Raw genomic sequence first — 24,766 nt, forward strand, 5'->3', positions numbered from 1 at the left:
GTTTTTTCCTTTCTTAATATATGTATACATTTTTTTTGACACATCTTGTATATGGGACAATAACATAGTGAATAGAAAACATGGGCTTTGGAGTCAGGCTTTGGTTTAAATTCTGGCAGTGCCATTTCATTCATTCCTTCATTCATTCATTCTATAGGTATTTACTGATACCCAGTCACTGGGGACACAGTAGTGAGCAAAACAGGCATATTCCTGCCTCTAGGGACATCATAGCCTAGTGGAGGAAGTTGATATTAAGTAAATAATCATACCATTAAAAAAGTTAGGTTGGTGATTATATGAAAGGTAAGTGTTGGGTGACATGACAGCAAATAACAAAAAAACCCAATTTAGATTGAGGGTTTGAGAAGGCTGATTTAAGGAATGAAAGCAGGCCATAAGGTGGCTGGGTAGAGTGCGCCCGAGTTAAGAGAGGTTAGAGTTGAGGGAAGGGCGGGGGGAGAAGGAGAGCCAGAAAAGCACCCCCCCACCTTGAAACTTGATCGAATTACTTATCCTCTTTGAAACTAAATTTCCTTTTTGTACAATGTGGATAGTAGTAACAGCTTTATGTGTTTGCTCTCAGGATTAAATGACATTGTATTGAATCATACTTAATGTAGACCTAGCATAATAAGTATTTACTAGCTGGTGGCTAAATAATAATAATAATAATAATAATAATAATAATGCCTTCATGGAGTTTACATTCTGGTGAGGTGATAATATCCACCTCAAGAATGGAAAGAAGCAGAGAGGCTGGTAGTCGTTCAAAGAGTTTCAGAGAAAATTCCATACTTACGCTAATTTTGGAAACAAATTATTTATTGTAGTCACAGCTGAAGAAAAAGGCAAGACAAAACATCATAATATTTTCTGTTTAGCAAGTGATTTAAGTGACATATATCAGCGAGGTTACAGAATAAAGATACTGAAATTATAATGTGAATTAATATAATTTTCTGTAATGTACGTACATCTAGCATGTAAAACCTTGAGATCAAGATTAGCTATTACACAAGGGGTGACAAAGACAGGATAAGTTAAAGAAACAATGGCAAACTTATTAGTCAAGATATTTTCATAACAACGTACAGAAAAATTACAAACTATATGGGAAGGGACCTTCACTCTAACAAGGATTAAGATTTATAATTTTGGTTCCTTCAAGGTAAATATTTGATAGCTGTTTTAAACTTTTATTCTTATCTAACAAGATATGGATGAATAATTCATGGCCTTGCCTCCCCAGTGGTCAACTATCTCCTATCCTCTCCACCTTCTCCTAAAGCTCATCTCTCTGTTCCAGGTTGATTTCTAGCCAGGGCTAATTTTAAAAATATGAGGTTTATTGTTTTTTATTTTTACAAGAGGTGAGCGAAATTCCACCTATCCTTGTTCCAACAGACCTTTGTTTAGCAATAGTAAGGTGTTATTAAATAGAATAAAGTAAATAAATACAGCCAGGTAGTTTATCTTTAATATCCTAATCCTAGAGATTTAACCAGAGGAGAAGAAGCCTTTCCATTTTTTGCATCTATTTACTCATCTGTCTGTCCATCCATCCATCCATCATCCATTCACCCATCATCCATTTATTTATTCAACTACATTGGATGGCTATCTATTCAACAGACATTGATGGGGGTTCAATCATATGCTAGGAAATATGCTTGGTGCTAGGGTACAGATATAATTGATTTCTAGGTTCGGTCCTCAAACACACAACCTTGTAGCTGATCATTCATTCATTTAGAATATTCATCATTTATTTCATGAGCGCCTACTCTGTGCCAGGCAGTGTTGTAGGCACTGGGGATACAGTGCTGAAAACATACAAGGACCTGTCTTCATGGAGTTTATGGTTTAGTGGGAGACATAATAAGTAGTGTAGAAGGTTAAGGGCTGTGCTTTCCAAAGTGGGCTTGTGGCCACACGGGGCATGCAACAGGATTAATGAGAGGTTCAGGAAGAAAATGTTTGAACTTCTATTTATCTCATTTTACTTAATTTATATTCTTGTGTATATTTGGTAATGTGCCTGATATGTACAGTAGTGCATGTATACCATTTATACATACATAAACATTTAACTTTATTCCATGAATAAAGTTGCATGAACAAAACATTTGCAGACCCCAGGGTAAAAGCTCAGACTTAGGATCAGATAGACTTGTGGTGTCTGAGTCACTTTCTGTCACTCACTGCCCGAGGGTCCTTGCCCAATCCCGAGCTCCTCGTCCTGTCTAAGATTGTTCCAAGGATTGAGTGCAATAACGATAGTAAAGTGCTTATGTTGTGTCTATTTATATCAAGTCCTCAAAGAAAAATGATGACTAATGTTATTATTGTTATTTCTCATGTGATAAATATTAAAATTCAGGTGTCTTCAAAGTTATATAGAAAATATTGAGAGGGGACTAATAAAGCAATATCATAAACCTTACAATAAATTATTGGTGGGAATGTAAATTGATGGTACTTTATGTGTACCAGAATCCTTAAAATTTTTTATTTACTTTAACCCAATTGTTTCCCTCCCAGGAATTGATCCTAAGGAAACAATCAGAAATTCCAACAGATTTTATAATAGTGACAAATTGGAGAAAGAACTCAATGTACAAAGCTAGGAGAATCCTCAGATTAAATTATAGCTTTATAATGGAATATTGTATCTCTCAACATTTTTAAAGAATATTGGGTGCATATTGATGTTTAGTGAAGAGGATGGGATCCAAAGTCATAGTGTGACCCCAATTGTGTTTTTCAAAAAAGCACACGATTGCATCAGTCTCCATTTATTTTTGGATGACGTTTTGGCAGAGCCACTTTCAATCCTGATGCTGAAATGCTTTAACATGATCACATCAGCTTAGAATATACGACATTTGAGAGCTTGGTCAGTCAGTGTTCAGTTTATGAAGTCTCTACACTCACCTAACAGGACATATTTCACCGGTCTCGGCAGGAAGCTGGATCCAGATGATGAGCAATTCAGGCTTTGTACCCGGACGAGAGGCCTCAGAAATGTGTTTCTGATGGTAACTTAGTTCATGTTCTCCAGTGATATTCAGAGGATTGGCCAAAGCATATGCGTTCATTCATTCTATGCTCGCCTTCAAAATTATCCTTGAAAAGCCAGAACCCAGGAGAGATGTCTACCCGGACGCCATTGTTTTGACCTTGCTATCGACGGGTTTTGACTGAACAAGGGCTTGGCATTAATTGGATTGTTTCACGGGTTTTGAAATTTGTCGTGGTTTCTTATAGGGAAGAGGTATGCTGTTACTGAGCGACCGGTGTGCTTTACCTTGCAGTCCTAGAGGGTGGTGTGACTCCTGCCGATCTTGTTGGAGGAGCCACGTCAAACTGTGGTGCGTCCTTCGAAAGTGCACAGCACCAAAGCGTGTCCATGACACTCACTTCTCGTTAGATTTTTTCACTTTTTCTTAATTGCTGATCGATCGCTTCCTTTTCGTTTTTTTTTTGGTTTGACATTGGATAAGAAATAAACCTGAAACTTTGGATGGAAGTTAGTCATTCTCTGAAATCCAGACCTTTGATAAACTGTGAAGATAATGGGAAACACTGGCAGGGTGGGGACTCGCTTTTAGTCTGCTGCCACGGTAAAGGAGAAGCTCTTCAGTTACTGGGAAGTATGTTCCAGAACACCCACAGAGTCGAAAGGAAGGCAGCTTTTCTCCTGCCAGGGCGTCTGGTCATGTGATACATCCACGGGTTCTGGTTTGTCAGTGTCACTGGAGAGGGACAGGCTGAGATGGGGGCTACCTCAACCAACGCGTCACCAGGGCTAGGCGCCCAGTGGAAGTCAGCCAGCTCCCGGGGCCTGATGGTACCTGACATAGCAGATGAGAACGGGACGAGGCTGTGAAGTCGATCAGATGGGAGGGCTAAGATATTAGTAAAAAGAGCATCCATCCGTCCATCCATCCATCCATTCACTTACTCTATAGGTGATTACCGAGCATTTACGTTGTGTGGGCCAAGTGGAGGCGAAGTATGGCTTGGTGGACATCACAGTCTTTTCAAGGAGAGAAACATTGAATACTTAATCACACATGTAATTTATTCCTTACCGTTGTGCTAATGGTGGAGAAGCATAGATCGCTGTGAAAGCTGAAAAATAGCAGTGTTGTTAGTGAGAATTTTGGTTGACCAGGTTCTAAAGGAAAAATGGACTGGGAAGACTTCTAACGTGTAACTAGGAGAAGAGTGGGAGGTTACTATTCAGGTGTGTACACTGTCCTCGGTTGATTTTTTGTTGGCCTCTGACCCCTTCTCTGAGCTTCCCAGCTGCCTCCTGCTGCGTTCTTTACAAGAGCCTCCATGGACAGTGTGACGGGACAATGGGAGCAGAAGGGCTGAGCTCTGGTTACAGTGGAGATTATGAGTTCTGTCTTCCACAGGGAAGCGGTTCTTAAACAGGAGTCTGCCCACTTCAGTCTGTCCTATGGGTGTGCTGAGGACATTCTTACAGTTTGAAATCTGCCTTTAATCCTTCTCATTCTGGACACAAGAGAAAATCAATTCTAAAAATTGTGGATCTTGCTTTGTCTCCTGGCAAGGATGCTTTTTAAAATTTTTATTTATTTATTTGTTTATTTATTTATTTATTTTTAAGGATGGCACAGCTCACAGCGACCCATGCGGGGATTGAACCAGCAACCTTGGTGTTATTAGTACCACACTCTAACCAACTGAGCTAATCGGCCACCCCTAAGGATTCTTATAAGAAGGTTAAAAATTATTTGAATTCTTTGTAAAGTGAGAGCGCCAGATTACATATTGGTCACATTTCCCACCGTCTTCTCAGTTTTTACAAAACAAGCGTCCGTGGAGTCTTTGTAGCTGTCAGGAGTGTGTATAGTAGACGTCATGCATGCCTTCTAAAAGAATGATGACGCAGTATCATTTTTATTGAGTTTTCTTTGGACAGAACTAAGGGCCACCTTGGAAGAAAAGGCAAGGACTTGTGCAACACAGAAGTTACTTAGGTCATTTTTTTCTCTCTGGCTTGTCCTTTGTTAATTGGAGATCTTTTTTACAGTTAATAAAAACATTAAAAAAATCATTGAATTCTTGTTTTAATTTTTGAAGACATTTAGTATTTTGGCTATAATGTTATTTATATTCCATTTATTTTAATGGTGAACTTCCTGTCCCAAACGTAGTCAAAACGTTGTAGTTGCACAACAGACACATTCCAAGTATTGCCGGAAACGCAGTGATTCTACTTCTTCCTCCGTGTGACACTGAGGTTCAAGTTCAGGGGTTCCTGTTGCCTCTACAGCCAGGAAGGAATTCACAAACATAGTATCCATTTTCTTAAATCTGAAGATCAGGATGTGAAGATTGAGAACTTAGGATATTGGACACTTCAAACATACTTTCAGTTGTCTTTTGCTTAATTAATTAAGAAATTAATTTTAATATTAAAATTATAGTCACTTCAGAGGTAATGAAGTTTGGGGGGTATTCTTCAGGCCATTAAAAAATACTTTTTGCATTCATACTTATGGCTCTAGAAAATATATTGTTTAACTTGTTATTTTAAAAGCATACATGGTATCATACTGTTAGCTTTGTTCTCTATTTTAAAAATAGTATGAGATCTATCCATGTTGCTCCAAATAGATTTAGTTCAGTTCTTTATCTGCTGTCTAGGTTCCCGCATTATGGGTGGGACTCTATGGATAATGTAGTGTAGTTGACCAACTGGAGGACACTGCAAACCATGAACATTCATGTAGAATTAGAAGTAGAACTGTACGTCGCTGAAGTGCTTCCCTCACAGGCAGGGACTTTGTGTGTCTCCAGTCATTAAATATGCTTTAAACTTATTTTTTAAATTATATAGCACAGAAAAGCAATCATTGCTTCCAGACCCACCACAATTGTTTGGTATTTGGCAATAGAATTTCTGTTTTAGGCCTAACTTGCCTCATTTTCAGGTGAGGGGATAAGAACAGTCTCTACTCATAGGATTGCTGTGAAGAGTGCATGGGAATAGTTCCTGGTGAGGAGCTATTAGTTGTGATTTATATGTATATAAAAAGCACTGTACACGCACACACACACACACACACACACACACACACACAGGGTACGTGTATGGTATATCGCAAAACCCATATACAGAGGATGTCAAAAAAATGTATACACATTTTAAGTAAGGAAAAAACTGTTTTAGGATTATGCTGGTGGTAACCACTTTGAGCAACTCTTGTAATGCAGAAGTCAAATACTAATCCTTATTATACACCTTCTGTATAATAATGTAAGAAAAGGATACACATTTTAAGAAAGGAAACAACTGTATTACAATTGTAATAATATTTGCCAATAACAAAAGATGAATACAGGTCATGTTTGACTTCTGCATTACAAGAGGTGCTCAAAGTGGTTACCATCATTGTGCTTTCAATACAGTTTTTTCCTTTCTTAAAATGTGTATACATTTTTTTGGCACCCTCTGTATAGTAAGGATTAGTATTTGAAGCAAACCCCCAAAAGGTGTGCCATCTACGTTTTTTTAACTGCAGCTCCTCCCCACCCAATGAAAAGAAGACTCAGTTTCTTTTAGTATAGAGCCATAGTATTAAGAATATTTTGGAATTCTGTATTCTTTTCAATGGAGGTATTGAATTAGAAGGGTTTTTAAGTGAATAAGAGTGATACAAGAGAAAAGTGATGGGAAAATAATAGACCAGCTTTTCACAAAACTCGATTTTACGCAGAAGTGTCTTCTTCCAAAACTTTCCCCACAACTGCTAAGATGTAGACACTTAATTTATTTCCTGGGTCCCACACCCATCACACTATTACCTGAAGGCACTAGTGAGCCCCTGAAACAGATGCAGATATAAGAAGAAAGAAAAGCAGCAGGGCCAGGAAAGTCCTTGAAAGTAGGGAGAAGAACTGATGAGTAGTCAAAAATTGTCTGAGACATCGATTAGATTGGAGAAATACAATTTGTAAGACTTGATTTATGCACTAAATTAGGGAAGAAACTTTGCTTGGTGGGAAGAAGTTGGAGACTAGGGGAGAGAGTCTTCAGAGGGATTACTCACTGGGGCCACACAGGAAGCTTAAAGAGGGAAGGGGGGAGGGGGAAACAGAGAGAGAGAGAGAGAGAGAGAGAGAGACTAAAGGAAGCATTCCACAATGGAAGAGCCTTGCTCATACAATTGTGCACTGCAGATGGACAAATGCTGGAACAAAGGGAGACTGGTTATAGGATAGAAAGATAAAAATGGATTTACGAGGTTTTGTATGTCAGAGGTAGGCAGTGATTTTCTCCTCATTTTTTGATCCATGGGATAATAGACTACTAAATACCATAGTTGCAAGACTGGCCCCAAGACATTGTCCTTAGGTCAGATAATTGGGCACATTGTGTACTAAATTATGAATACGCTTATCTCTTCTTTATGCCATTGAGCTTTGAAACCATCCTTTATTCTGAAAAGACTATGAGCCACCCTGTGAGGCAATTTCAATCATTATCATAATATCAGTAGCAGAATCAAATCATGTGCAGCTGGCTTTCTAAAATTAATATAAAATTGCTTCGTGGGTTAGCTGAGAGATAACTTAGATTATCCTCAGGTGAGGACAAATGGATGCATCTTTAATCTTGTCATTTTGAATAGGGTAAAATTATTATTTTTTTTTTAAAGTGAAGATAGTTTAAAACTTACAGAAAAAGTTGAAGAATTTTCAAAATTTTTTACAAACTTGAGGACTTCATTAAGAGAGCAAAACCCCCTGAGATGTCTGCTCTCACATGTGTTCAAATCTTCTCTGCTACCTAGGGTTGTTTTGTTGTCCTCATGTTCTTCAGAAAGACTGCAGAGCAGGGTTTGTGATTTTTCCTGTCCTGTACTTGCTACTCTTTTTAATTTAAGGGGATGATGTTTATTCTGTTTATGAAAGAAATACATGGTCATTGTAAAGGGAAATATAGAAACATACAATAAAGAAGAAAATAAAACCTAGTATGATTACTTAAAGATAACAGCAGTTAACACTTTCCAGTATTTTCATTATCTTTAAATTATATTTAATTATACAAACAATGCATAAATATAGACTTCTTGAAAAAACTTAAACTGTCCCGCCCCCCCTACCCCCCAGATCCAATTTAGTGTCAGTCCCAGGGATAAGTTCCGTTATTAAAGTGATGTGTGTTCTTTCAGACCTTTTAATCTTTTTTCCCTTTAAATATATCATGCTTCTCCAAAACTAAGACGTAGCTGGACCATCAGCTCTAATGCGTCTTTTGGAGTAATTTATGTTAAAAATTAACCGAAGACCTGGTCTTATTTTAATATAAGACCCGATCTAATATAATATAATACAATATGGTATATTAGACCGGGTCTTATATTAATTTTTGCTCCAAAAGACGCATTAGAGCTGATGGTCTAGCTACGTTTTATTTTTGAGGAAACATGGTATTTGTACAAAGGACATAGTAATTCCCCCATGTGTGTTTTTTGAAAAAGGGTATCAAACTATAAATCTACACTTTCTTATTTTTGTTCAGTGATATATCTTGGAGATAGTATTATGTCCAAGCATACGGATCTATCTTATACTACCTGTTGCACAGTATTTTATAATATGGAAATGCCTTATGTATTTGCCTGTGTAAATGCCTAATATGTAATTGCCCTATTGATGGGAATTTATATTGTTTCAAACCCTCCTTCCCCTTTTTGCCATTAGAAATAATGAATACTCTTAGACATATCTTTATGTCCATGTGTGAGTATTTTTTGAAGGGAGATAATTGGGGAGTAGAGCTGCTGTACAGTCAGACAGTATTTACATTAAAATTTTTAACAGATACAGCCAAATTGGCAGAGCATCCAAAGGGTTTAACCATTTTATATTCCTGACAACTACATGTGAAAATAACTTTCTTTATGCTTTGCTGACACCTGATATTATCGAACCTTTTATTCTTTCCAAACCGATGAATCAAAAATGGTGTATCTTTGTTTTAATTCTTATCTCCTTGATTAGTAGGGAGATTGAACATCTTTTCAAGTGGTTTTTGGCCATTTGTATTTCTTTTGATGAGAATTCCCTACTTGTATTCATTTTTATTGGGTTGTTTGTGATTTTCTTTCTAATTTGTAGGTGTTTAAAAATATTCTAGGTTCTAATCCTTTTATATATAAAAAAACAATTTCTTTGAGTCTCTCTTTCAGTTATCTATATAAATTGGTTTTTTACAGGATTGGGACAAAACTGTAGGTACAATTTTGTATTTTGTCTTTTTTTCACTAAAAATTATACGTATTTTCCCAATATCATTAAAGTTTCCAAAAAACATGATTTTAAATGACTAAATATAATTTGTGCGAATGTATCATGTTCTCTTTTTTCTCTTCATGTTAACACGCTTCTGCTCTTGTGCCCTAATTGTTTCTAAGTTTTTGCTGTTGTAGATTTTTGGAAAAATTTGCTAAAGACTGCCTTTCTGAATATCTTTGTATTTAATCCTGAGGTATATTTCCATTTCTTTAGATAATATTATAAGAAGGAAACTCATTGAGACAAATAGTATTAATTTTTAAAGTCCATTGATACATACTGCCAAATTCCTTTCTGAAAATTTTGTACCATTTTTTCTTTCTATGACCAGTGTGTTAGCATGTTTTTCTCATAGAACTGTCTTTGAATATACTTGACTATTAAGTATATTTAAAATGTTGCTAATTTTTATGATCAGAAATAATATCTCACTGATATTATAATTTATATTTAATTGATGACCAGTGAGGTGGGATACTTCTCATTTTGTTAACCATTTATAGTACTTCTGATAATTGTTAGTTCTTCATATAATTTTTCTCTTAGGGCATTGGTTTTCTTAATTGGTTGAGTAGGTTCTCTGCATTTTAAGGTTTTGACTCTTTTTAATTTTTGCAAATATTTTTCTTTCATTTTAGATTTTATTTATACATATTGAATTTATAGAGGTTCAAAAATTTGTTGTCATTTGTGATTTTTTTCTTTGATGTTCTTCCATTGCTTCTATACTTAGAAAATCCTTTTCAAGATAAGATAAATATAAATTTATAGTACTTTTTATAATTGCATTTTTTATATTCAGTGCTTTAAGTCTATATTTATTTTGGCTTATAATGTGTAATACAGCTCTAATCTCTCTGCCTTTGCTTTAGTAATTTGCTTCACTATTTATTGACCAATATTTTCTTTCCCCACTCTTCATGATGCTTCTTTTTTCATACACTAAATTCTTCTGAGAACTGGAGGCTAAGGACTGTTCCGGGGTTTCTATTGATCTTTCTGTTGATTTCCTGCTAAATATCCCGTTGTTTTAATTAGATATTTTTCAAAATGAGAATTTTTAAAAAGGGCATATTTAAAAATGCCTCTAAGCCACCCAAGGGCAGTTTAGTTTAAGAATCTTCTATCTAGGCACTTCTCGTTTAAAAATGGTTAACACACAGTTAGCATTTCTCTCTTCTATTCCTGGAAATTAGCCACAAGCAACAAAAGAAGATGAGAAACAAACTCCAATTTTTGATGCAACCAAGAGATGGCTGAAATCCTAAAACCCAAGATAAGTGGAAGGCCTTCCCAAAGCAGTGGAGGAGGTTGAGCGGAGGTGCATGTGGGAGGCACCACAGCTGCAGAGTAGAAAGAGCTAGGCAAGCTCATTTTCCAAGGGCGATTGGCAGACTCAGAGGAGTCAGGCCAAACCCCTTGTTTGTAAAAAGATAGAAGTGTGTGGACTGGCAGTGGGAGCTTCTCTTCACCTTCTCGGGTTCCAAAAAGCAGGAGAGGGAGGTCTAAATAAAAATCACACTGCAAGCCAGATGTGTGGGCGACCCTGGAGTAGTGCTCTCAGGGCGAGCCTGCATTGTGCTAAGCCCTCCAGTTGTTTCTCTCCATGGGCTGGAAGGATACATAGGTCAGATAAAGTTATCCACAAAATCCTGTGTCTTAGGGAAACTGCTGCTTGGCTAGAACGTGAATGACCCTATTTTCCCACCCCTGTGTGTACAGAAAGCTCTTCCACAGCTGGTCTAGCAAACACTCACCTCCTATTGAGCAATTTAAAAGGAAACAGCACAGGATTATTTAAGGCTGCCAAGAGCAACAACTAAAGGTAAGGGGCGGGGGAAGGGAGGAATAGGAAAAAGATGACAAATGAAGAGGGTCTACCAGAAACTGTTGCTATTATGCAAAGAGGAATTGTGACCTGAATAAAACAACTGGATGAAACCACTACTTACCTGAAGCATGTTCAGAAAGCAAGACCTAGGACCTCAAGAAAAATGCGGTAAGGCATAAAGATGAAACGTGATCTGGCAGAGTTTAGAAAAGAAAGACACAAAAGGAGGTGAAACTGTTACAGAAATAAGAACAAGAGTGGAAGATACACAGGGAGACAGGCAGGCATGGAGAAGAAATGAGAAGAAAAAAAATGAAATGGAAATGAAGAATTAAAAGCCATAGGCAGAAAATGAATGAAATGAAATACACGGAAAAGAATTAAGCATATGTATAGAGTCCCCTGAAAAGAATACTACTAGCATCAGAAAGGAAGGTGAAAAGTAGTGTAAGCGTTTTGAGTTCTCTCATCTAACAACTTGCTGTTACAGTTGAAAGAGAAGTACTTAGAATGATAATACAAAGATCAAAGATTAGAAGTTGGAAGAGAGGGAGTAAAGGGGTGAGGAAGAGGAGATAGCTATTGGAGTGAATCAGTAGATATTATCTAAATCAGTAAAGGGATGAAAGGTATTATTTAAAGTTATAAACTTAGAACAAAAATACAAACCTTAATATAAACTTAGAAACAAAAATACAAAATTATCAGATGAAAAACACACAAAGCAAACTGATACTGTAATGAAATATTTTGAAAGAGCAATAAAAATAAGAAGCATAACATAAAACAATGCAGCAGAACTAAGGCCAAACTTATCTTTCAGATTAACCGATGTAATTGTAGTCAAGTCATCTAATAAGGAAAAAAGAATTTTAGAATTGATCACAAAGCCAAAACCAACTTTATTTACAGCTGAGACATCTAAAACAAAGTGATACAGAAAGGTTGACAATGAAGAGATGGATTAAGGTATATGTCGTCAGATGCAAACAAAAAGAAATCAGGAATCATGAGCTCAATATCAGAAAGGTTGAATTCTGAGCAGACAGGATTCAGTGAGATAAATAGTGGCACATTCTGATGCTATGTGATACAGTTCACAGTGAAGATACGAAAGTTTTGAACCTCTGTACCAAACGTAACAGCACCAGCATCCATAAAGCAAGAATACAAGTGCTACAAGGTGGTAGAGAATTACAGTAGTAATAGGAGGCTTTAACTCACCTCTCTGAATTCATGATAGAGTAAAAGGATAGGAATTAGGCGAGGCTAGAAGTGCCTAATTAAAAAAATGAATAAGGTAGAACTACTTGATACTTATTGAAGTCCAAGTTCTGAGGACAGAGAATACATCTTCTGTTCAAGTGCCCCTGGGACATTCATAAAATCGGGCATTCACAAAAACCTCAATACATTCCCTGAAGTAGAAATAATATAGCAAGGGTGATGGCGAAAATACATGATGGCTGGTGTAGCAAGGGCACCTTCCAGTTGGAATGGACCCAATTCTGCATGGACACCCGTCAACCGACTGGTATATGCCAGTGAATGTCGGCCCTAATGCAGACCATATTCTCTGAGCACAGTGCAATAAAGGAGAAATCCTGAACAAATCCAGAAAACAAAGAGCCACCACAACAAAATCTCAGACAACTCAGGTCAAAGAAGACATTCCAACCAATTGAAGAATCTCTAGAAGATAGCCATGAAGAATGCTCCATAAGACTCTATGGGATCGAAAAGAAGGGCTAAGAGGAAAAGCTTGGCCCTAAATAAGTACCTTCGTGTATTCTTTCAGCATTCAGGTGCCTCTCCTTGTCCCTGTAATACTGTCAGGCTATTGCCACACATTTCTTCTCAGTGCAGCTACCTCAGAGTGTCTTGAAGGAATGGATTTCTGTAGAATTTTCCAGAGTCGCATTCAACACAGAATTGTCTCTGGGGCTCAGTCTGCGTTCTTTTTAGAAACAGAACCAGTAGGATCTGTCTGTCTATCTGTCTGTCTATCTATCTGTCATCTGTCATCTGTCTGTCTATCTATCTATCTATCTATCTATCTATCTATCTATCTATCTACCTATCTACCTACCTGCCTGCCTACCTATCTATCTGTCAAGAGATTTTTGATAAGGAATTGGCCTTGATGCTAAGGAGTGTGCAATAATGGAGGCTGAGAAGTACCAAGATCTGCAGTTGGTAAGCTGGAGACTCAGGGAGAGCGATGTTGCAAGTTCCAGTGTGTGGGTGAGTCCAAAGCAGAGGAAGACTGATGGCCCAGCTCCAAGACAGACGAAGAGCAAATTCTCCCTTACTCAGCCTTTTTGTTCCATCCAGGCCGTCAGTGGACTGGGTGAGGCCCACCCAGCTGGGGAGAGTCATCTGCTTTACTCCGTCTACCGATTCAAAAGTTAATCTCATAACAGAAACACCCTCACAGACACACCCAGAATAATGGCTAATCAAATATCTGGATACCCTGTGGCTTAGTCAAGTTGATACATAAAATTAACAATCACAGTTACTAAGAGACATATAATCACTGAACAAATGGGAAAAAAAATGATTTTTTAGTTGGAAGACTCAGCATTTAAAATATGTCAATTCTCCCTAAGTTTGTTTATAAAATTAATTGAGCCCAATAAAAATTATCAGATGAAAAACAAAGCAAACTGATACTGTAATGAAATATTTTGAAAGAGCAATAAAAATAAGAAACATAACATAAAACATAAAAGTTTGGAATTTCATAAACTCACTCTAAATTTCACATGGTAAAAATAAGAATAGCCAGGAATTTTCTGCAGAAGAAGCCCTACCAAGTACTAACATGAGTGAGCTCAGAGCTGCCTTTCCAGCCCTGTCCCTACTCTTCTTCACCTGCTCTTGTCCCTTAGCCTCACCGCCTTCTCTCAGATCCTTGATTGTACAGGGCATACTCCTGCCACAGGACCTTTGCTCGGACATTTTGCTGTTTGAATGATGTGTTTTGCTCCTGCTTCAAAACCTCTTGCCTTTTTAATTCCTATCTAATCATCACTCTTTTAGGGAAATCTTTCCTTCCCACATCTGGAATCTTAAGTCACTTTCCTCTGTTGTCTGCTTCTTTCTTTCCTTCCTTGAATTGATTTCAGTTTGTAATTATGAAATAATTAGTGTGGTTGTTTGATAAGTGATGTTTTTCTTATCAGACTGTAAGCTCAGTGCCTGACCCAGAGAAGGTTTTCAGTAAATATTTGTTGACAAGTAATCGCCAGTCTGCTGGACTGTGAACAGTGATTCAGACCTAGCAACAGTTTTCTAAACTGTATAATCAATAGTCTTCCTGGGGGTGGCTGGTTAGCTCAGTTGGTTAGAGTGCAGTGCTCTTAACAACAAAGTTGCCCGTTCGATCCCTGCACGGACCACTGTGAGATGTGCCCTCCACAACTAGATTGAAACAACTGCTTGACTTGGAGCTGATCGGTCCTGGAAAAATACACTTAAATAAATAAAAGTTAAAAAAAACAAAAGTCTTCCTCATGGAGGCTCTGCTCCCGTGTCAAAGGTAATGATACCTTAATGGGTAGCTTCTTTCATCCGTGAACATTTGAAGGTATTGATGCTTTTGGTGGTGGTCTGCATTCGATCGTAACCTCCTAAAATGAAGGGCCGCGTCTGAACTGTCTTGTGTGGCTCTTTATATTACGTCCAATGGACACAATATATTTTCACAAGGGGGCATAAAATTATGGTGTGACTACATCATTGCCTGAAAAATGATGTTAGTCATTGGAAGAAATAATCGTAGCTCTTGAAGAACTTACTTTCCTAAGGAATTGTATAAAACGGTGTGCCAAACACATGATAGCTCCAGCCTCTCCTGAGTGACATAGGTCTTCACCATGGCAGATTTTAGAAAATATTGCTGTGGTGGTTAGGGTGGAGAATTTCCTTCTGAATACTGATGAGGCTGAGCAGGATGTGGTTCTCTTATTAGAGGCAATGAAACATTTTATGTTTTCTCCCCAGGAGTACATACCTACCATCTTCTTGGATATGTTGTGCTTGGCAAACACTGGCTGTTACTAAGTGCACTTGAAGGGTTTGTTTGGCAGTTTGTGGATTGAAACACACTAGTCATGACAACGATTGTTGTAAAGTTAAGAGCGTTAGAATTACTTTTGCATTCATGAGTATTTCCAAACAGTAGTCTTTGGCAGTTGAGTAACTGAGCAGTCAGGAACAGGTTTTCCTGGTGTTTCCCCTGAGACCACTTAGATAATTCCAGGAAACCCTCCTTTATGTGACCTCTTTCATATTCCTTCAAAAATGAGTGGCTTTCTTGTATGTCTTTCAGAAAGACCACAGGCCCTGGAAATGCCATACAGGTTGGGGATAGGTATCTGTTCAAGCTCAGGAATAATTCTTGAAAGAAGCAGAAGTTATGGCGTGAGTAGGACACAAACAGAACCAGAGGTGGCAGACTGAGAACCACAGGCCAAACCCATCAAATCTGCTCTGCAGATGTGTTTATTTGGGTCATTACGGTGTGTCTTTTTTTTTTTTTTTTAAACAGTGAAATAAGTTGCCAAGCTACAAACACTGGGAATTTTTTTCTTCAAAAAGTTTGAATATATGACTTGTCTTGACAAACTGGAATAGTTTGGCCATGTTGGGATCCATATTTCTGCATTGACAGCCATTCGTGGAGCTGAGGGCTGTTCCCTTCCAGATGGGATGGGGCAAGGACTCCTCACATACCACCACCCTATCTCCGGTCTCAGGCATGCATTTGAGTCACCTTCATGACCCCGAGATAGGCTATGAGATAGAGGCTAAATGGCATTGTGAATAATTACGAAGGACACAGCCTTTTACATTTAACTCACACAATCTCTTTGATCATCAAACAAAACACTATTCAACAGATGAGATGAATTGATGACCTTTATTGTCTGGAAACAGAAGATCGATGAAAACTGCCTCCTAGTTTCATGTGATATCCCATTGTGTCTCTTCTGACTATTCTTTTTAACTGTAGGCTCTGGTCGGAGGTCAAATAGCACTTGAGTCAGGTGGAAGGGAAGTCTCTAAACTGGCAAAGGCCAATTCTTAGCCACGCTGGGGGAGCACCTCCTTCATTCCTGGGCTGCCTCCGGGCCTCCCTTAGGATTTTGAGACTGAGAGCAAAATGATGGGAACAAAACACTTCTCTGGGCAGCATTTTCAACACATGTGAACTATGAAGAACACGTCTGCATTTAATCTTGCTCTGCACAGCTGCACAGAAAAGATTGTTTTCACTCTTCTTTATATTTTGTCTTTTGGGGAACTCTATCAGGAAATTTACGATCATCTTTTGGAAGCTCCGGTCAGTCGGGAGCAATTAAACCACTATCGGAATGTGGCTGAAAATGCCCGAAGTGAACTTGCAGCAACTTTGGTCAAATTTGAATGTGCTCAGTCTGAGGTAAGATTATGTATCTTCATAATTCAGAAATGGGACTTTTTAGCTTCTTGTAGAGTAAAGCAGAGCATAGAGGTAATTACAAAGAGGATAGTAGGACACAGATTTAAACCTTTTGGCAAAGTTTGTGCTTTTTCCCTTATTGCGTGCCTATCTCCTAGTTGTAGAGAATTCCTGAGAATTTATGCCTTTGCCATACTGTAAGGCAAGGTGACGTGGGTTGGATTCTAGATCTCAGGAAAGCTCCACAGCCTGAGAGACCTGGGACACCTGAGGACTTCGGGTTGAAGCTGCATGGGCTTCAGAGAACTTTTAGCATTTCTCAGACTATGTTCCCTTAGTGTGGATCGCTTGCAATCTACATCCCTTTCTGATGGTAGTTCTGATTGGCTGGGGGGAAATTCTAGGAAGATGGTTGGACTCCATCTACCCCCTGGGCTGGGTCAGGTCTATTGTGGAATTTCTGAGCAAGTCTATCTAGACCCATTCTGCTCACAGCCTGGAGGCCCCAAGGAGTCCAGGCTTGTCTGCGAGGTAACTAGTGATCTCACTGGGCCGGCAGGATCCCACTGAAAGATGAGTTAATAACATGTGAGTGAGTGAGTGTGAGTGTGTGTAAGAAGAGAGAACGGATGGATGATACTCACAGTTTCAAAGAAGAACATGGATCCATAAAGTTTTCTTACATGTGCTCAACTTAATAGAGCACATACATTGTCCAGCATTTTGATGCCACGGAATTAATAAAAGTTAAAATATGTCTTTTGTGTAAATCCTACAATGATTTTCCTTTTCTCCCATATTTTCCCGGAAATCTGAATATTATTTTTCTTTATCACTCACAGTGAAGGTCTAGAAGGCAAGTGGGAGAATGCAGCAGTATTTCAAATAATCTGTCTTTACTTGGGAATCAGTTGTAGCCATGAAATTACAAATAGCACAGCTTGTAGGTTCTTTGTTTCACTTTAGCAGCAAAAGCAGCAATACAGATTTGGAAAATGGGTTTCCATTGCAAAATATTTTATTGCCTTTTGCAAAAGACACCACAGTTGTCTCTTGAGAGGCACTAAATTACCGCAAGGCATTGCTCAATTGGTTTTGAAAAAAAACCCAAAAACACAAAACAACAGAACATGAAGTCCATTATTTAGGCATAATTTCCCATCTGGTAATAAAGATACAGATATGGAAAAAAAAAAAAAAAAAAGAAAGGAAAGGTGGATTAAGTCACGAATAAAAGAATGAAATTTTAAAGTATAGTGTTGGGTTTCTTAAAGGTACTTCACACTAATGCCATGGAAATCCTTTTTGACTTTATTTCTTTTCCATGTTAGCTTCGAGACCTCCAATCAAAAATGCTTTCTAAAGAAGTTTTCTGTCAAGAATTGAAAGCTGAGATGGAGAACTACAAAGAGAACAATGCCAGAAAATCATCTCTCCTCACCTCTTTGAGAGACAGAGTTCAGGAGCTGGAAGGAGAATCAGCAATGCTTTCTTCCTTTAAAATTAGAGCAGACATCACAGCTCACACTGCAATCAAGGAGAACCAGGAGTTAAAGAAGAAAGTTGTAGCACTCAACGAGAAATTACAGTAAGGGTATTTCAATATATTTCTTTAGTTAGTGTCAAAATACTAGCTTCTGAGAGCAGGATACGCCTTTGAATGTTCTCGCATTTTGCATTGTTTGGCCTTGAAACTCAATTTGGAAAAAAATTGACCGTGAATCTTTGGAACCTTGAACATTTTTCCCAAGTTCATTTCTAAATGTCACCAAGAGTCCTAACGCAGCATTGTCCGAAGCACGTGTATGTCCTATTGAGTAGGGCTACACATGATTAAATATACAATGTGGAAGATTTCCTCTAAGTAGAGGTTTAACCAGAGGTAGAGGTGGTGGAGTCCTACACAGGGGGAGGCATTAATTCAGAAGCTAGTTATAAAAATACCCTGGGAGCCCAGAACACCCCAGGCCACCCCAAACATGTCTCATTAGGTTTCATTGCCAGTTTATGCAGAGAACTCATGAAACTTAGGTTTTCTACGCTTAGCTCTGGCAAAAGGTGATTACTGAGACAAAATTGAGAACTAGTTGTTCCGAAAATATACTTTTAAAAGTCGACATGTCATACCTTAAATAACTTTATTAATAAAATAAGTGGAATTTATTTTACTTATTACCTCTTGAAAAAAAAAAATCCAGTACTTTTAGCTCTTGTCCTCTTTCTCTCCTTCCACTTACAGCAAAACTCTTTAAAATGTTTGTGCGTACTGACTGTTCCAATTTCTCTCCTCTCTCCTTCTCTCTTGGATCTACTCCACTGAAACCCTTCACTAAGGTGACTAAAGACCACACATTGCAAATTAAGTGATTAAGTCTTTCTCTTACTTGAACGACCAGTCTGTTAATCACAGTGGGTTTCTCCCTGAAATTCTTTCTTCTTTTGGCTTTCGGGATGCTACACGCGCCTGCTCTCTACAGTACTGGTCTAGCTGTGATGTCATGATCGCTTTTGCTTTTTTGTCCTCATCTCCGTGACTTCCAAATATTAGAGTGCCCCCAGCCTCAGTCCTGGAATCTCTCTTTTGGTTCCATCTACATTCACTCTCTCGTTAACCTCATCCAGCCTCGTGACTTTCAGAATGATCTAAATTCTAGTGACGCCCACATTTCTCTGTCTAGCCTGGATCTCTTCCCAGAGCGCCAGACCCACAGATCTTACTGCCTACTGGGCATCTCCATGTGGTTGTCTAACAGGCATCTCAAACTTCACACGTCCAAAACTGAGCTGCTGGCGTTGCCGCAAAATCCTCTTGCATGTTTCCTCATCTCATTTAACGGGAACTCCATTCTTGTAGTTGATCAGGTCAAAAATCTTGGGTCATCCTTGGTTCTCTTTCTTTTTCACATGTCTGATCCTTCAATAAATCCCATCATTAATCTCTATCTTCAAAATAAATCTACTAACCTGATTACTAACCTGGTCCATGCAACTGTCATCTCTCACCTGGATGGCTCCAGTAGCCTCCTCAGTAGTTTTCCTGCCTCTGCCTGTGTCCCTGGCAGTCAGTGATCTTGATAAAACACAAATTAGATCCTATCAGTCCTCTTCTCACAGCCTTCCAGTGACTCCTTTTCTCTCTCAGGGTAAAGACAAAGTGTTTTCTAGGACTTAAAAGGCTCATCCTGACCTAGTTTTGTTTCCATTCTCTCCCTACTCCGAAGCCCTCTGGCTTCTTTGCTACCCCTCAAACATACCGGGTACGATCCTACCTCAGGGCTTTTGCACTTGCTGAGCCCCTTTTCCTGGAAAGCTCCGTCCTGCAGATACTGCATGACTGCCTCTTTGCTCCCTTTAGGTCTTCACTCAAAAATCACCTTCCCAGGGAGGGCTTCCTTCAGTGACTACATCTAAAATGTTACCCTGCTCCCCCCAAATATTTCTTACCATCTTTTCTGCTTTTTTTTAAATCTCCAGCCCTTTTATAATATACTATACTTCCTAGGCACATTAATACTTTGATTACTGTTTGTCTTCCCAACTATAACCTCCACAAGGGCAAAGATCTTTATCTGTTTGTTTACTTCTTTATCTTTAGCACCTTTAAATAGATCATGATGCATAGTAAGTGACCAATAGATATTTATTAAGTAAATGTGTAATAAAAGTGATAAATACTCACTGTAAAAGAGTTTTTTAAAATATAGAAAAGTCCCAAAAAGAAATTAAAATTACTCAAAACCTTGTGATTTCAGAACAGCTATAGTTAACATTTTGTTGAACAGATTTTCAGAGAGTGGTACATAAAAGACATGTAATGAACAATTTTTACTGAATAATATCTTGTAGATATTTTAGAAAGTCGTTCATTGTATCAGTTTTAATGGCCCATGATATTCCATTGCCTGAAATGTCATAATTCACTTAACCATTTTTCCTTGCTATTTCCTGTAGGTATTTAGGTTAGTTCCACCCACAAAAATTATTATAAACCAAGATGCAATGAATTTCATGTGCATTTATATTTTCACATTTATGTGATTACGTCCTTAGGATAGATTCCTGGAACTTTGTTGGGTCAAAGTGAAATGCAATAGAAAGGGAAACAGTTTAGAAATCCTTGGTACTGAGAAGTAAGATCGAAATCTTGGGGTTAATGTATGGAATCTTACACATAAATCAATCAGAACATAGCATCAGTTGTGCCTTTCATGAGTCAGAGAGATTGAATAAATACTACCTTGCATAGGCCGATGATAAGAACTTAGAGATATATTGATGTTGGTCTTTTATTGTTACACATTATTCTACATATAAATATAATATGCTTTTGAGCATATACAGTTACATGCTTTGTTAATCTCTGAATAGAGTGAAAGGATATGCAGTAAACACTCAACGTGGTAAAAAGGGAAAGTAATAATCATGTTTATTATCTAGCATACTGAAAAAATGCTACCAAATTACTGACATGATTCTAATTTGCCTTTAAAATATGTCCATTTTTTGATGCTCTCTTAGTCTCTAACAGTTAAAGCATTAGAAATAGACTGTGCTATTTCAGTAAACCTATCTGAGATTTGAAATCAAGTATAAATCGATTGATTTTCCTTGATTGGCCCATTCCAATGCTCTTTAAATGTATGTGAGAACTAATATGATCTTTGCTAGTGATAAAGCACCTCTCTGTCCCAGAGGTGGAAACATCCCCTGCTTCTGATGTATTTTTTATTGTAGTTATTCTTGGCCATGAACCGGGGAATGCCCTAACTAACCCTTATAGAACATTGTGTGATGTTCTAAGCATGGTTCCCTAGAATCAACGAAGCAGTAGTCTCCTTCTTCCCCATGAAGCCCCAACAGAGACCCATGGCAGCATGGATCCACGTGTGACCTAGAAGTCTACCCGCCACTTTGGCAGATGGCAGAAGGTTGGGGACAGGAGACAGAGACTCTGTCTCCCTTGTTGTTACTAGATCTAAGATGCCATGAAGATTTCCCTACATTTTTACAAAATGTAGATGCTCCAGAATTGCTTCCCCTTCTCTGCTTCCTTTACAGGGCTTGTGTGACAGTAATGTGCCCTGTGTCAGGGAAACTGCGTTGTGTTGAAAGTGACGATGGGCTATTTCCCACAGAGAGTTTATGTTCTGAACTTTGATGAATGTTATCTTCTATGGTGTTAAACTTGACTTTTTTTGTTATTTGCCTGATAGAAAGTGTTTAAAGGAAAACGAGGAGACTAAGAATCAAGTCTCAAAGAATTGCAGGGAACATGAGGAATTTCTAGCTCAACTTCATGACTGCTTAGATCCAGACAAGAAGAATGAAAAGGCAGCAGATGAAGATTTAATTCTAAAGGTGTTTGTATGAAGATTAATAAGACTATAAATGTAGGGGTCATTTTGAAATATGCCATGAAAGAAAGAGCTGTGGCTGAGTCTGGGAGTGGCAAGAGAACGGGACATGGCCGAAATGTAGCATTAATCGAGTATGTGACCTGGGACCAACCATGTCACCTTTCTGAGTCTCAATTCCAAGACCCTTTTTAGCATTATTTGAGGATTAATTATTTTCCAGAAAGGATGAATTGTTTTGTCTGAAATATATTTAGCTTGTCAAATGCAGTCAATTATTCATTTTAATGATGTGTTTTAGGAAGTTTTTTTTTTTTTTAGTTACAGAGACCCCCTCCCCCCCCCCCCAACCAAAACCAAAAACAGCTGTGTGTCATTGTTGGGTTATTTATTGAATATAAGGTTAAGATTCCTTCTAAAGTGCTTTTTAATTTTACATTAAAGCTAACCAATAAAAATCCTGCTTTAATGGTAGGTTGCCATAAGATGGAAATGAATTATATCACCTGAATAATTCACTTGGCCTGGAGTGATTCATTAGGGCACCTGGAGGGATGAGTGCTCAGCACGTCTTAGCTCATTTATAAGCCTTTCATATATTTGCTTCCTGACAGATTCCCATGCACTGTTCTTAACGGCCAACTCTCAGTGGTTTTATTAGTAAGCTTCCCACAGGTACTCCCTGAAAGCTGCCAAATGATCCCATTTTACCTCAGGAGTGTCCCACTCACGGATGGGTTTTGGCCGCTCAGGCCTAGAGTCTGCCTGGTACCCTCAAGGTGCCGCTGCATCTTTTCCGTTTTCCTGGTTGCTGCCCTGTGCTGGGGAGCCTGACAGCAGAAGCCCACCTCGAGGTACAGTTGGGGGATGAGCTTTAAGGACAAGTGGTGGGAAAAAGAAAAGGGAATTCAGAAGTTCCTTCTTTCTCCCTTTCCCCCATCAGAGACAATGTCCCGGTGCTAATCTGGGTGTTGATACCGTATTAATCCGTGCTTTGACATCTGGGGCCTGGTTGACCCAGGAGACTGCCACTCCCAGGGTTAGCCAACTCCTAGTGAATGACTCACCTGGGAGCAAAGCTTTCATGTGCCAACCATCCAATCCAGAGCCCACACCACAACCACTTCTTCTGTAGGCGCTCATACTCTGGGCCACTGTCCCCTTGGCTTGATCACCCCAGGCCCAGGTCCCAGACAACTAGAGGCAGCCCTACGCTCCAGAGCCCATGGAAATTACTCAAACTAGCCTAAGCCTGCTTCTACTGCCTCGCCCATTTCTTCCTGTGGAAAACGTGTTTCCTCCTCGCTCCCTCTGTCTGCTGACCAGCCCTGCTGCTTCCCTGCGTGTCCCCTGCATGGCATGGCCCATCCCTCCTCTTGGGAACTGTGAGTAGCAAACTGTCTTTTCAATGGAAACCTGATCTGTTGGTCTTACCATACCTGAATAATAATATAACAGATTTACAAACAGATACTAGGACCCTAGAGCTTTAGCATCCTAATCACCTGAGCAGGTGCCCGTCTTAAAAAAACAACCACAGTCCAAGAGCAGAAAGGCTGTTGTCTTGATCACGTGACTAGGTATTCCCTCGAGAAGTGGAGCAAAACCACTCCTTTAATTTCAAAGCCGTTCCCTCACTTTTATCGCCGTCATAACCACACGTGCACCCACAGTCCCAGGAATGGTGGAAAAGGAGGTATTCCTGAGAACTTATTTGACAGTCATTCATCCCTTTCCCAAATATTTAGTGAGTGACTACTATATGCTAGATAGCCGTTCTGGGTGCTGGGGATACAGTAGTGAATGAGATAAGACTTAGTGTAGACCCTTCTACAGCTTTCATTACTGTGGGGTAAAGATGGTGAGGAAATAAATAAGTATCCAGTATTATCCCACGTAGTAAAAGGTGCAATGAAGAACAACAGATGAGGACGCGGTGACAGAGAGTGAAGCAGGTTAGAGGCGTGGGATGCAAGTTTAGGGAGACTGGCCGGGGAGCACCCCTTTGAGGTGAGGACTTTTGAAGGATGTTGGGGAGTGAGCATGCAAATTTGAGGAAAAGTGTTGTGGGGACAGAGCCAGGAGAGCAGTTTCCAGGCTCTCAGCCTCAGAAGGAAAGGTGCTGGCTCAGGTAGTAAATGGCCATCAATTGTGATTGGGTGGCCGTCAGCTGTGGCTAGTTGGTCGTCAGCTGTAACCAGTGAGCCATTGGCCACGAATATAACTGCCGTGGCTATGCTAGCAGAGAATAAGGCTAGCAAGAAGGTGGTGGCTGGCAAGTGCGGATTGCAGTTAGCAAGGGGTTGGTTGGTTGGCAGAGAAGCGGACAGCAGGTTGCGGATCGTGTGGCTCTTGCCTCCTGCGTCTCCAACCCAGCCGCCAGCGAGACTATAGTGGTATGACTCCCCTATCTATGGATCCGTGGGTGTTCCTTTTTGGCCTCATCATGTCCTGCGTTCTTATGTGAGGAGCGGGACCAGAGACCCCACATGACACCCTGCATGACAAGTGTTCAAGAAACAGGGAACAGCCAGGAGCCAGAAGCAGGGTACCATGTCGGCAAATTGCCGAGGCAAAAATGTATGTCCCTTCCCCAGAGTCTTAACACAACTACTGACCTTGTCATGTGGAGTTTCAGGTCTTCCTACAGGCATCCCTGTGGCCTTATAGAGTGGAGTCTGCACAGTTGGCTGGTTCTCTGGGGCCAAGGAGCCTTACTGGTTTTATTTTCCCTCTTTGTAAATCTCACAAATCTCATTAATGCACAACAGATGCACAACACGGAGA

At 39.2% G+C, this 24,766-nt stretch overlaps 1 protein-coding gene across 5 annotated transcripts in view; it reads left to right on the forward strand.

The window, feature by feature from the left end:
• The window catches only part of CCDC170 (coiled-coil domain containing 170), an 82,849-nt gene that overhangs the window by 14,768 nt on the left and 43,315 nt on the right, over positions 1–24,766 (forward strand). For 3 of the 5 annotated variants that reach the window (XM_019735450.2, XM_019735451.2, XM_074333710.1), the window contains exons 2-4: positions 16,497–16,625; positions 17,957–18,213; positions 21,839–21,983. In XM_019735450.2, coding sequence (XP_019591009.2) covers positions 16,497–16,625; positions 17,957–18,213; positions 21,839–21,983 — 531 coding nt within the window. The remainder of the gene's footprint in view (positions 1–16,496; positions 16,626–17,956; positions 18,214–21,838; positions 21,984–24,766) is intronic. The other 2 variants (XM_019735452.2, XM_074333711.1) reach the window with 1 other exon arrangement.

This window comes from Rhinolophus sinicus, linkage group LG05 (genome assembly GCF_036562045.2).
Source record: "Rhinolophus sinicus isolate RSC01 linkage group LG05, ASM3656204v1, whole genome shotgun sequence".
In the NCBI taxonomy this organism is placed as follows: domain Eukaryota; kingdom Metazoa; phylum Chordata; class Mammalia; order Chiroptera; family Rhinolophidae; genus Rhinolophus; species Rhinolophus sinicus.